Source organism: Fulmarus glacialis, unplaced genomic scaffold (assembly GCF_000690835.1).
Source record: "Fulmarus glacialis isolate BGI_N327 unplaced genomic scaffold, ASM69083v1 scaffold17160, whole genome shotgun sequence".
Taxonomy (NCBI): Eukaryota; Metazoa; Chordata; class Aves; order Procellariiformes; family Procellariidae; genus Fulmarus; species Fulmarus glacialis.
This window is the reverse complement of record NW_009188564.1, coordinates 32,263-45,451: the sequence shown is the minus strand read 5'-3', so window position 1 is coordinate 45,451 and position 13,189 is coordinate 32,263. Positions and strand designations below refer to the sequence as shown.

General features: G+C 36.7%; 1 protein-coding gene across 1 annotated transcript in view; it reads right to left on the bottom strand.

The window, feature by feature from the left end:
* Positions 1–13,189, bottom strand: part of LOC104077806 (PH-interacting protein) — a gene marked incomplete at its 3' end in the record, with an annotated part of 60,210 nt that overhangs the window by 24,186 nt on the left and 22,835 nt on the right. Inside the window, exons 5-11 of the mRNA XM_009579176.1 lie at positions 12,544–12,765; positions 11,809–11,909; positions 4,860–4,930; positions 3,960–4,060; positions 3,815–3,855; positions 2,814–2,912; positions 613–766 (exon numbers count right to left, since the gene is read on the bottom strand). Of these exons, the coding sequence (XP_009577471.1) occupies positions 613–766; positions 2,814–2,912; positions 3,815–3,855; positions 3,960–4,060; positions 4,860–4,930; positions 11,809–11,909; positions 12,544–12,765 (789 nt within the window). The remainder of the gene's footprint in view (positions 1–612; positions 767–2,813; positions 2,913–3,814; positions 3,856–3,959; positions 4,061–4,859; positions 4,931–11,808; positions 11,910–12,543; positions 12,766–13,189) is intronic.

Genomic DNA, 13,189 nt, shown 5'->3' with positions numbered 1-13,189 from the left:
GAGTAGCAGTTAGAAATTTAATTTAGACCCATAAGGAATCAAATATATAACTAAAAGTTAGAGAACATCATCTTCAAAATTAATACTAAATTTTAAAGTTTTGCATGAAATATTTCCATCTCTAATGGAGCATCTTGTTACCCAGGGTTACCTATTTTCTCAGTTAAAAAAAGTATCAGACATTAGTAAAAATGTTGTTTGATTTACTCTAGCTACAAGACTTTTTTTTTTGTACTCATGGAACGATTAGGTTGCAGAACTGTCTCTGTTTAAACAGGGCAAATTTATCCATTAATAGTATTTCAAAACATTTGTCACATGAAATAAAGGTAAAAAGAAACAACTGTTTCCTTCTCTCCTTCAACATAGCACTTTAGGAAAAAAAAAAAGTCCAAAATTAATTTCAGACATCTTGAACAGCAATGGTTATTTGCAACTTTAAAGCTTTATTTTCTAATAAGCAGCTGACAGACATCTCTATTACATTTCAATTACCTGGAAACATTTGTTAAGGCAGTTTTCAGGCAGAAAAAAAATGCATAAAGAAGAATTTTGATGATGTATATGTAAATATTACATTCAGGATTGACAAATCAAGATGGAACACCTTACCATGAGAATATGAATGAGTTGGCCAGTGAAAGAATTCCAAACTTTCAGAGTCATGTTATTTACTGCAGTTATAACAGAGTTGTCATGGCGGTCCCATGCCACCATGGTCACTTTCAGTTTTGTGATTTTATCTTCAACTCCTTGTAAACTTTGTCTAAAACAAAAGAGCAAAAAGTTTCAAAGCAATCCTAGTTTGCCAAAACATTTTTATGTCCCTAACAAGTGAAAATACCTCTGTATTTTGCTTTATTATTAAGAATAGAGGCATTACTTCTTCAAGAAACTGGAGAAATGAAAGATGTTTTCCATTATGTAGCACATATAACCACAAAAAAAAATTGTAGATGCTTGAACAATGACTATAGGGTCCTCTTAATATCTTAAAGAGTATGTTGATCTGCTTTTCCGGAAAATGCCCTCTGATACATGACCTAACCCAATTAAATTTGATACCTACAGTATTTATTGTGACATTTGAAGAGCGAAAATCCAAACTAGTCAACCAGTGAACAGTAATTTGTCCTGGAGAATATTTGTAGTAAGTAGTTATAAATATGGAGAGAAGTATTCTGATACCTTTACATGAGTTAAATTCTCAGGCTATACTTAGTACTTATACCACCACCCTTACATCACTTTACTATCAGTAATAATGGCACTTAACCTTGCATCTATTTTATTTTTATCCCTATGAAAACCAACCACTAGCCATCTGTAATATAATCTATCAAAATACTCCAAAATTACATTTTTGTCAGTGTGGTTTAAAGATGAATCACCACTGAATTCTCTAGCACATTATTTTCTGGGAAAACATCAACCAAATGCAACAATAGCATGTTACCACCAAGTAGGCAGACAAAATATAGAATCTTCCATATAGAAAGTACTACAATACATTACACAGTAGTATATATTGTACAAATCAATAATAGAAAATGTTATAGCCAGATTCCTTTCTAGATTCAATACAAAACCCAGGAGGCTTTATAAGCTGAATTCACTTTTTTCTTTCAGCGCAGCAATTTCATTTCTTTGATAAAATTGCGCTAGTGCAGAAAAGAACAAATTTGGAACTGCACTTATCCCTCTAGTCAAAAGGACAAAACAGAATTCAGCTAAAGGTACTTCACTGAAATGAGCAGTTCAGTTTCTCAAAGAAGTTCAGCATTTGTGACCACAATGAAGAAGAATCCATTCCTATTTTTTTCCAGGATCAGTTAAAACTAAGAATTTTCACAGCCTGCATTTTGAAGAGAGAGAGAGAAACTCAGTCTGTTCTCGAAGTACCAGTATTTTATACACTCCTGTCCAACAGTTTTATATTCATGTTTTGTTGCATCTGCCCATAACTGACAAGATACTCTCTGATCTAAACAGCTAACTAAATTACAGCTTATTTAGCTTTCTCTTCCATCCCTCTCTTGGACATCTTTTCACAGGATTACTCCTGAAACCATTTTCATTTTTTTTTCTATTAAATATCATCCTGGAAACCGCTCAGTATGATCAGTAAGGGGAAAAAGGTTTACCCCTTAAACCCATTATAAATCTTTCTAATGTATGTCAGTTGGAAAACATCTCCTCCATGCCAAAATAAAAAGGTGCAAGCCTACTAAGTGATTCTCCATCTTCAAGCCTCTTTTGTTGCTTGTTCTAGTGTACAGAAGTTTCCCATACCTACAAAGCCTTGTAAATTCTTAGATTGTTTTAACAAATGAGAACCCGTTAGAGAGCAAGTGATTTATTTGCTCTGGCACGTGGTATGAAAGAATCCAATACTGCTTTTCTGGGCATGCAGATTCCACAATACCTTTAAGTATTACTAAAATGCAAGCAGTCTCAATAACAGATCTGACCTGGTTTTCTTGCTCCAGAAATAAATACCTATGTAAAAAGCCATATAAATTTGACCTTTAATGGGTTTTGAGTATCTTTTATTCTTTTAATCTAATCAAACACTAGTGGAGCTATTATCAGGACAAGCTAGTTTCCACAGCTAAGTATGTAGTCCAGTATTTGTTTTCATTGGACTTCAAGAGCTAGACAAGCATATTGTGCATTTAAGCAATAATAATTTAAGAAGGCCTTCCCCCACCCCCGTTTTTTTTTTGTTTGTTTGTTTGTTTTAAATAAGTCAGCAGACTGTGTTAATGGCCTTCAAGTATCTATCTGATAGCAGAACATTTTACATCACTTACCCTGCTGGGCGAGTAGCCATATCTAACAAAATGCTTTTCCACTCCCTTCGCTTAAATTGCCAGATTCGTGCTGTTCCATCACGGCTTCCACTCACAAATCTAACAAAAGGGGAAAAAAATTACTCAGAGATCAAAGGCAGATCTGTACAGAAAAGACACTCAAAAACGTAAGTTCCAGAATTTGGAATTCAAAAAAAGAAGCTGTAAGTAAGAAGTCCAAACAGCGTCAGAATGCTGTATGACTGGTTTGAGGCGAAAAACTCTTCCCATACTAGCAAAAAATTGAAGGCCTGCAAAAAGTGGAACCTGCTTTCCTCTCCCAAGCCCCTTCCGAACTAACTGTACTTTGACCTTTGGTGCACCTTGCTGAGTTATGACACTGCTCTGGCAGAGGGACACTATAACTCAATGAGCTTTCTGAGAAACTGAGCCTACCACACCAGCTAAACCTAAGTAAGAAAGTTAAGGCGTAAAAATAGCTGAAGGGCCAGGAGAGCCCTGCAAGCAGAAGTATAGACAATATTTAAAACAAACAAAACCCACTCCAAATAAACTAGCACTTTTGCTGAGTGTTGAGTATTATGATACTTATCTGCATAAGTGTTTCCCAGCTTGAGTTTCTCCCCCACCTTTTTCTTCCCCTTTTTTGGGATGCAGGGGTAGAAGGAGGAGAAAAAGGTGGGTGGAGCACAATGAAGCTTGGTTTACAACTATTTGTATCATAATAAAAGTGTACATTGGAACATCAATTAAATGAAGCATCAGAAACTTCACAATAAACTGAACTGTTTTCTTTAGCATCCTTCACATCCAACATCCAGAACTTAAAATGAAACATTAAAAAACATTTCAGAAATTTCAAGTATTTATGATTTTACTGGATGAATCTCAAAACAGAAAGCAATTTTTTTTTTTTTTAATAACTACTTCCAGAAACTGATTATTTACAAATGTCCACAAGGTCAAAAAACTAGCTCTGAATAAATACATAGTGTGCTTACCTGCTACTACTATTAGAAAACTGAATGCTGTCAACTTTGTCCTATATAAAAAAAGGGGGGGAAAAAAAAAATCAAGTATGATTCCAAATTTATCCAAATTATTATTTTGATCAAATATATATGTAATTTTAAAAAAAGTATTTACAGTATGAAACTCCAACTCCGATATCTTCTCTGGCTGACCTGATCCAAAGAAATAAACCCTAATGATGTGATCTGTACTCCCAGTGGCCAAAAACATTCCACCTGAGAAAAACAAACAGATAAGTTTTAAGAAAAAAGGGTAATCTAATGTTATTACAGTATTTTCAAATTGCTGTAACATCAAATACTTAAATTTATTCCCTTAAATTTATAACTGTATCTCATTTCACCTATGCCTGCAACTGACCTTTATGTAAAAACAAGATTTAGAAACTCAAAAGTTTAACTGGAGTTGAATTACCTCACATTTGCTGTCAGATAAATATCCATCTGTCGACATATCTGAAAGATTAGCTAACTACAGTAATTTGTTTGCGACTAAGCCTTTAGAAGCCTGAATCTTAACAAAAATTGAATGGAACTGGAGCTCCAGTACACTTTCTGAAAATAAGTTTCTGTCACTTTGATATTTTATCCAATTATTTATGTTGCATTCTTCAATTGCCAACTCTGGAATCAATGAAATTCAGACCATGAAAACCTGGTAATCAACACCTTCTTGTCCCAATCCCTATAAATTCCATCTTAGATAAAGCCGACTCTCAGAATCACTGACAAAAAGGTATACATCATGTTTTTAAAAATTTGCAGTCACAAGAAACTTACTTTCAACATTTTATATTTAACTGTTTTCAAGAACTTCGAATCACCAAGAGTTAATGTATAGATTCTGAATTTCTATTTTAAACATTTGGGGTTTTTTAATAGCTACTTTAACTCAATTCCATCTTATTAACAAGAAATATGCTACATTTACTGTATTATACTTCATTTTACTCTCCAAATTACTTCTATTGATGCAAGGGAGAGAAAGAAAAGGGGTGGGGGGGAAGTCTTTTACCAGCACTGAAAGAAGAACAGATCATTTGGACTCCAGGCCGAGGGCGTTCTGTAAACTTTGTTGGCCTTGGACTACAAATAAAGAAACAGTTAAATAATTTCCTAATAGGGCTTCAAAAACAAAGTCAATATCTTAGAAATAAAGCACAGAAGGACAAAATTAAATATGAAGGAACAGATGGCTGCCCATCTATAAACAATCTCGTGTGACTATGCTTCATGATCTGATCTTTAGGAAACTAAGACATCCAGATGGACTAAGTAATCCAAGTATCAAGGAGAGCTGTATCACAACTTAAATCCTGTTCCCCTCTCCCCTCTAGTACTGCTATGCAAAACATCCTCCTTAAGTCACCGGCAAAGCAGAACAGAAGACACTAGAGCTAGCTGCCCATCACGTTCAGTTTTAAAGCACTGGGTGTACTGGAATTCCGGTTTTCTCCTGCAGCACATGGCTGCTTTTACAAGAAAGAAACAGAGCTTGGCGCTCTTTATAGAAAAGGATACAAATGAAATTTAAATAAATTCAGAGTTTTTCACAGTATTAAAATATACTGGTTTCTTCAGAGGACATATATTCTTTGTCAGCTAGTTTCAAATAGTGCCCAAAGAATGTCAGGACAATGGCTAGAAGTTTGTAAGGAATTTTACTTTATGGCCTGTGCTTCCTTTTAGGCATTTCAGAACCTGATGTGCAAGCAGAACCAAAGCTTCAATGGATTTGGCACGTTAAGAGTGTATAAAAGCAAAACAAATCAGATCTGGTTCTTCAATCATTACTTCAATTCTGCTCATGCACTGCAGCAACCTCTAATCAGTAGGTGGTCTTGCATAGTATGCCATCTGCAATATTCACTCAAAGAATAAACTTACTAGAGAACAGCAGCATTACACCCACAAGTGTCATCACTGAAGATTTGTTTTAACATAAAAAAATGCATATTCATAACTTAGCCAAAACTTTCTCTTTTAAAATTCATTTCAGCTGAAGGCAGATGCATAAGAGATCAAGTATTGCTATCTCAAAGAAAGTAGTAAGCATTAAACCTTAGCGGTGCCTATGCATAAAACAAAGTAATGAACACTAGGAATACCAGTTAAGAAATCTTTCTGCAAATTGTCCATTCAGTATAGGCTGTTTCTGTGAACTTTCCTCCAGGAGTTTTAAGGTAACTCCCTGCAGACTCATGACAAGGAAACTTCACAACAAGATACACTAAACAAGACAAAGATCCATTCTACAAAACAGATGAAACCCTTCTTAACTGAGATACTAACATAAAAAGAACTATCGGATGATTCAATATGCAGCTTACATAATTTGGCGTAAGTGTAAATAGATAAATAGGCTGCTGTTTTCTTCCACTGTGGTTTGTGAACTGTGCCTTTGGAGTTAGGACAGCTGCAAAATAGAGCAAGCATGCACTTATGTTCTAGTTTGGACAACCAAGTTAAATTCTCCAACTTATGTCTCTTTAATGTGTGTTATTTTACACTAGAGCAGACTGTGGTCTTTGCAAAATGAGCTGGGCAATCAGTATTTTTGGGAAGCAAGGAAAGTGGACAAAAGCATAATCTCTTGCAACATACAGAAACCAAGCTAGTTGTTTCACTTTACAAACATTCTCAATCCAATTATTAAATGGCTGGACAGCACTAAGATACCTTCATAAACATTTCATAGAGAAGTCCAGAAAAGCCCTGGTAAACCATTTTCCTCCTGGAGGAGATCTGTATTAAGTTCAGCACAGATCCAGAAATGAAAGGGGCTGCAGTCAAAAAATAACCTGCACTCAAAGCAGCAAAGAAGCAATTTGGTGTATGTGCCTCAACTAAGGGACACACTCACTCATATAAACATCTCACAAGTTCATCTTCTTCAAAATGCAGCAATAGTGCAGGAATGGTTAACTAATCCAAGCCCTGCAGACTGCCCTCACTCTGGACGTGCAGTGGCTCAAGTAAGACTTCTTCCCAGAAAACAGATGTGTGATACAACCTCTCCAAATTAAGCCTTTGTTCACAAGCTAACAAACAAGGTTAAGCATATTTGAATTCTGATGTATGAGCCGTCCCTTTAACATCAAGTGCCTTCTCCTTAAGAAAGCAGATGGGAAGTATCACACCACACTGATGACAACTGAGAAATCAACATCTTGTCCAAAACAGGAACGTCAAAATCATCAACACGTGTTTTTCCTAAGTTTTTTTCCTCTTTTTAAGATTATGGGGGGAAAAAATAGAATAGAAGAAAAGCAGTATAGTAAGTTCCTCTCCCCAGATCTGTGAGACGGTTCTGCTGCCTTGTTCATATGGTCTGCCAGTAACAGACTAACACTGGAAACTTGTGATCCAAACAGGTGGCAGAAGAATAACAAGAAAACTCAGCATCTTTCTCAGAGAAGATACATATGCAAATATTTTGCAGTTCAACTAATTTAACTTTGATGTACTGACCAGTTGTAGCAATCCTCCCTTAAACCTGATGCAGATTATTCTTCAATTTCTGATGACCCAAGGCTGATTTTCTCTCTTCTCCCTACTGTCAACTGATCCAGGATACGACTCATGTGTTTTCTATCACCATCCAGAATAGGGACAGGAGACTAAATATGGGGAAAGTCTTGATTGCCTAATTTTTTAATTGTTTTCCCCATCTTGTTTAGGCCACATTCCTTGACTTCCTTACCTGCAGCAACAACCAACCTTACCGTTCCTCTATTTGGAAACCAAATTAATCTACCTGGAATGTTACTGCTTTTAGGCATACATGTTAACTGCCTGGTCAGAAATGTCTTCACTGAAAGAAGAGGAGCACACAGGAGGCTCTGTAATACTGAAGAACATGCATCCACGCTAGTCACAGAAACACGTGAACAAGGCTGATCCTTTGAACAACACAAGAATTGTGTGGTCAGCCGTGCCAATGTCTGCGTTTCATCCTATGGCACCAAATCTACTGTAATGTGTCGTTCTGCAGTTTATCAAAACAGAGCTCTGTCACCAAGCATCTCCTGTCTGCGCCATATGTGTGACCTAGATATGGAACATGCCTCAATTAACAAGGTTATAAAAAAATTGGGAGACCAACATAAGGAAGCCTCTTATTTCAGAGATACTATTAATACTGCAGCAGAGCTGCTAGCAAAACTGAATACAAGGATTTTCGTGATCTAAGAATGAAACAAAATAAACATGTGCAGAAATTAAAAAGACAAAACAAAACAGAAAACAGAACTCAGATAGGGCACTAGACATTAGAAGGCTGAAAGGATATCAAAGTTCCTTTTAATGGCAAATAATACAGTTTTTAAGGTAGTGAGTTTTCCAGTTCTTCATGATCTGTTGGTATTTTGATCTAATTTTAGAAGTGGAGAACGAAGAACAATTTTGAGTTTCCTCATCTCCTGAAGAAGCTGACAGAGAAAGATTGCCTTCAGGGGGAATTCTTCCCAGGAGGGACTAAGTCCAATTTTCAGTTAAAGACAGGGAGTTGATCCAGTAGACTTAGCCATCCGAGCTGGGTTCCACTGAAACAGTTTTCAGCGTAGTGAAGAACAAAACTGACTATTTTTAATTCGAGAGCACACTGAACATAGTAGTATATTCAAACGCTGCCTTTCCCATATTTTATGAAAAAGTTCAGCAAAGTACTGCTGGCACTGCCAATCATCTTGAAACTACGATCAACCACATGATTATCATGAGGCTGCCCAACAGCTCATAATCTTAACTCACTGCCAGATGATTCAAGTAGAGCTGAGTATAAAAAGCAGGGGGGTGGGGGGGGAGTGTTTGTGGTTTTTTGGGGGTTTTTTTTTGGGTTGGTTTTTTTTTTTTTTTGAGCAGCTAAAATTTCAAGACTTCACCACCAGTCCCAATTTAAAGTATTGGACGATTTAGTAACACACTTTCATCACTGACAGCAATTGTATTCTTGAAGGACAGGCTGCAGTCAAGCTCAGAAGGAGCATGAAATCAAGTTCTGATTTAAGCATGTGACAGCACTCTTCACCTGTACTACTCGGATCTTTTGGTCTTGCCTGAAAGCTCCCATTTCTCTTGCTTGTGGTGGGAGGGCCGTTGGAACGGAGATACAGGGCTGCAAGCTCAGAACCTGAATAATTGTGGTAAGAGATCTTATTTTCTCTGCCAGCTTTCCTCATTTTTAGAGACTGAACAGAAGCAAGTCTGTATTTTTTACTATAGCGACAAAAGGAAGGACAAACTTCCCTCCCCACCAGTTATTCTCTCTTCTAGATGGCCTACACATCACATTTGTTAAAAAATAATTCCACAAAGGGCCTTACGAAAAAAATTAACAGGAATCTTCTCTCTCCTTTGATGGTCTCATACCACTGGCGCTTCTTTTCCCCCAGCACATTACTGAATGGATGTGGAGGGAACCCGCCACGTTTCCACAATTCTGGAAGCGGATCCAGATCTAAAGGTGTACGAAGTGCAATCACCTCATCGAAAACTGTATGACAACCTACACCCATTACCAAGACACAATGCAATCTCCTTGTAAAAAATTGCACTGGAGTCTTAGTTTCCCAGTATCACTTAATATGATTTACTGTAATAAACACAATCACAGTTAGAAAAGTTTACAGTTTAGCAAATTAAGTAAAACTTCCTGTAACTAACAAATTCTGCTGAAGTAGTATACCGTTCAATTCAGGAAGAGCTACATTAAGACTTTTCTGGGTGTCCCAACTATTTTGATATCCTAAGTGACAGACAGTTATATTCCAGTCCCAAAAGACATGCCTGTTTCTTATTTAGACTTTACCATATTTTTATGAAGTTTTAGCTTTGATCAAAAAGCATCAATTACTTCAAATACATAACTGCTCTACTAAGTTCAAACAAAGATTGAAGACCAGTATCCTGCCTCCAAAGTAGCCAAAACTGGATGTGGAAGAGCAGAAAAACCATACAGCGATACCTTTTAATCTCTTCATATAATGCATAATAATATCCTGTGGCAAGGAGTTTCATAGCTTAACTGCGTGTTTTGTAAAGAACCCCCTCCTTCCAATTTGGAATTGGCTACCTTCGCTTGATACCCTCTGGTACAATGAAGGCCAACAAGCAATTACTCATTATATGCCCTCCTCAAGACACTCATGACTGTACACGTCTCATCTTCACGCACTCATCTTTCCCCAGACTGAAGAAACATAGCTTAAAGAGCCCCTCTGTCTTCTCAAACTCAACGTATAAAATACTTCCAGAACAGAAGGTAACGATGATACCAATTCCAGTCTCAAAATTTACTCTGCACTCTGTCATTAAGCAACATGAATCATTGGCATGACTTGGGTTACCAGATCCTTGCTGTGCTGTGCAAGACCGCTGAACTAATCTGTTTTTTCTATGCTGCTGTCTGATCACATCTGCTGCGACTACTTATACATGAAAGCATTACTCAAAAATCTTTTATTCCTTTAGTATTTGCCAAGTGCATCTCACTGAAAATTTGTATTCTACATTTACTTATCACCATGGATAGGAATTAGTTGAGAATCCCCTACCATAACTGACGCCAGCTTTCTCACTCCCTAAGTTTTACCTCAAGACAAATCCCATCCAACTCCATGATTCATTCAAATATTCATGATTTCTGAACATTCACCTTCCAGCTCATATAGTATAACCCACTTAAGTCTCAGGAATTCCCCTATACTCTAATGACAGAATTTGTTTCAAAATACAATTCCATAGAGTCAAACTTTATTTAGGAAAAGGAGAAAAATTTAAAAAAAGAAAAAAGAGAGAGAAACATGTGGGCTCAAAAGGTTTAAAAATCAGGCAGATTAAGATTTCATCTTGTCAGCAAGAGCTCAGACATAAGAGACCTTAAGAAAAACAACGTGGTGGCAATTCCTCCCTTTCGCATATTAGAATAAGCAAGTAAGCCACCTCCTCAGTAAGGAGGATAGTGTCACTTTGACTACAGCGTACACCGGGCAGCAGAGATTTAATAGCCTGAGAAGCAGCTTCACCTACAATATCAAAAAATGAGAGCCAAAATGCCCAGAGAACATCAAAATAGTTGAGGTCCAGATAACCAGAGAAGTGGCAAACCTACCTGCATAACCTTGGCATGCTGCAAGAAAGAGATTCTAACAGCAAATACCAAAACTACAAGAAAATGGAGATATTCCAGGAGAATATACCCATAAGAACACACCTCATCCCCAAAGCTAAATTACTAATGATTACTAAAACAACTATTTCCAATTTTGAGCTACAGGTGTTTTGTGATAAAGGAAAAGAATGCAAAAAGCATTTGAAACCCACTGAACAAGTTAATTTTAAAAAACCTATCTCTATTTGAGGGTCCTGACAACATTTTTAATATTTTACACTTTGAAGGCACAAACTTCAGATTCAACTTCAGCCACCAAAACACAGCTGCCCAAGAATGCTGCCTCCTGCCATGCTACAGTAAAGAGCAACTATGAAAAGGTAATAGAAATAAGGAAGAACAAACATCAAAAATATTGCATCCTGATTTATCACTAGGACATTACCTTCTCCTAAAAAAATCTGGATTTTCAAGTCTAAATTGCAATCATTTTATCAACATAACTTTTATTTCATTTGGGATTAAGAGATGAGAACAGAACCAAAAAGTGACAACTTTGACATCACATTTAAAAAAAAAAATCATTACACATTTTTTACTAAATTAACAGAGATAAAGTAAAACTGGGTATATAGTTACTTGCTTCACTCCACAAAATCCTCAAGTTAGTTATATTACCAACTTCATCCTTAAAAGCAAGCAAGCTATAGCTACATCAGAAATAGATCACACCCAACAATCACACAGTGAACCAGGCAGTGACAAGTGTTGTTTTAGTCAAATTCTTCTCCAACATTTGAACAACATTCTTAATTACAACAAAGAAATAGCAACAAATAAAATAGCAACTAACTTTATTTTAAGGGTGCCAGCATCCCACAGCCAAAAGCATATTGTTCCATCTGCCCCGGTTGAAGATAAGTATCTCTTTGAGCCACTGCACAGTGGAGAGAACTGGGGGAAGTGAGGGAAGAAAAAAGAAAAGGTCTCTGGTTAATCTAAAAAAAAATCTAAATTAATTAATTCCAGATGTGCTAGTAAGTTCCTCAAGTCATTGACTTCTCACAAAAAAATTCATGTATCAAACCATACTTAAGGAAAAAAAATACCCCAATAAATTGCAATGAAAACCAAAGTAACACGATGCTTCTCACTCTCTTCCTTCAGAATACCCTTCTCGGTTACTTGCCAAAGCACTCTGCATTCTCCCTCCCCATAACCCAAGTTGTGCAACAGTGTGCAACTCTAAGGAGAAACAAACCAAACTATTAGCAGTGACTGCAGCTCTTACTCAATGTACCTGCGCTCAGAATCACAGCCTGCAAAGGAATGATACTTGAAAACAGCACTGCCCACACGCGTCATGCAATTTTTTTAAACAAGGATTATGTCTGCCATTTTTCAAGGGTCAGGCATTTTGACAACAAACACGTGTTATTTCACAAGGTGTACTGTGGAAATTCCTTCTCACTTCACGGCTTAGTTGCCAGGCACACATTTTTATTACATGGGACATTCTTGAGTGGTTCCTTTTTCAGTCAAATGATGCCTTTTATTGCTCAAGTGAGTTTGCAAAGCAAAAACCTACCTGCAATGATGTTATAGATGCACTGTGGCCCTGCAGAACTGCTAAGGGTGCACAAGTTCGAAGGCACCAAACTCTGATCATTTTATCACAGCTTCCAGCAGCTATCATGGTGTTTTCATAGTTCACTGCCATATCAGATATTTCAGCTGCATGCCCTCTCAGGGTAGCCAACAACCTTCCATCATCTGTTGCCCAAATTTTTACAAGGCAATCATCTGATCCCTAGAAGGGGGTAGAAATAATTTCAACCAAACCATTAGCTATTTTGATGTTACAGTTAATTAACACAATGAACTGAACAACAGAACTAGTGGCATACATAGATAAATATTCCCCCCCCTACTTTTAACAGTTTTCCATACTGCATTCAAAACACAACATCACATCACATTAATTCTCAACAGTATATACAAAGCGTGATGCATTTGTAATACAGATCACAAATCCTACAGCAAGTTGGATTTACGCTCTTCAGCAAGACACTTTTTTCAAAACTCCAGCACAAACCAAAGAAGCTGTTGCAATACATTAAAATGAAAATTTACATTAAACATGAAAATGAATTATGAACTGGTACCATGTTTGTCATTTAGCATTATACCCACTTATGTTCCTTATCTTACTAATTTAATCTTCATGCCCTACC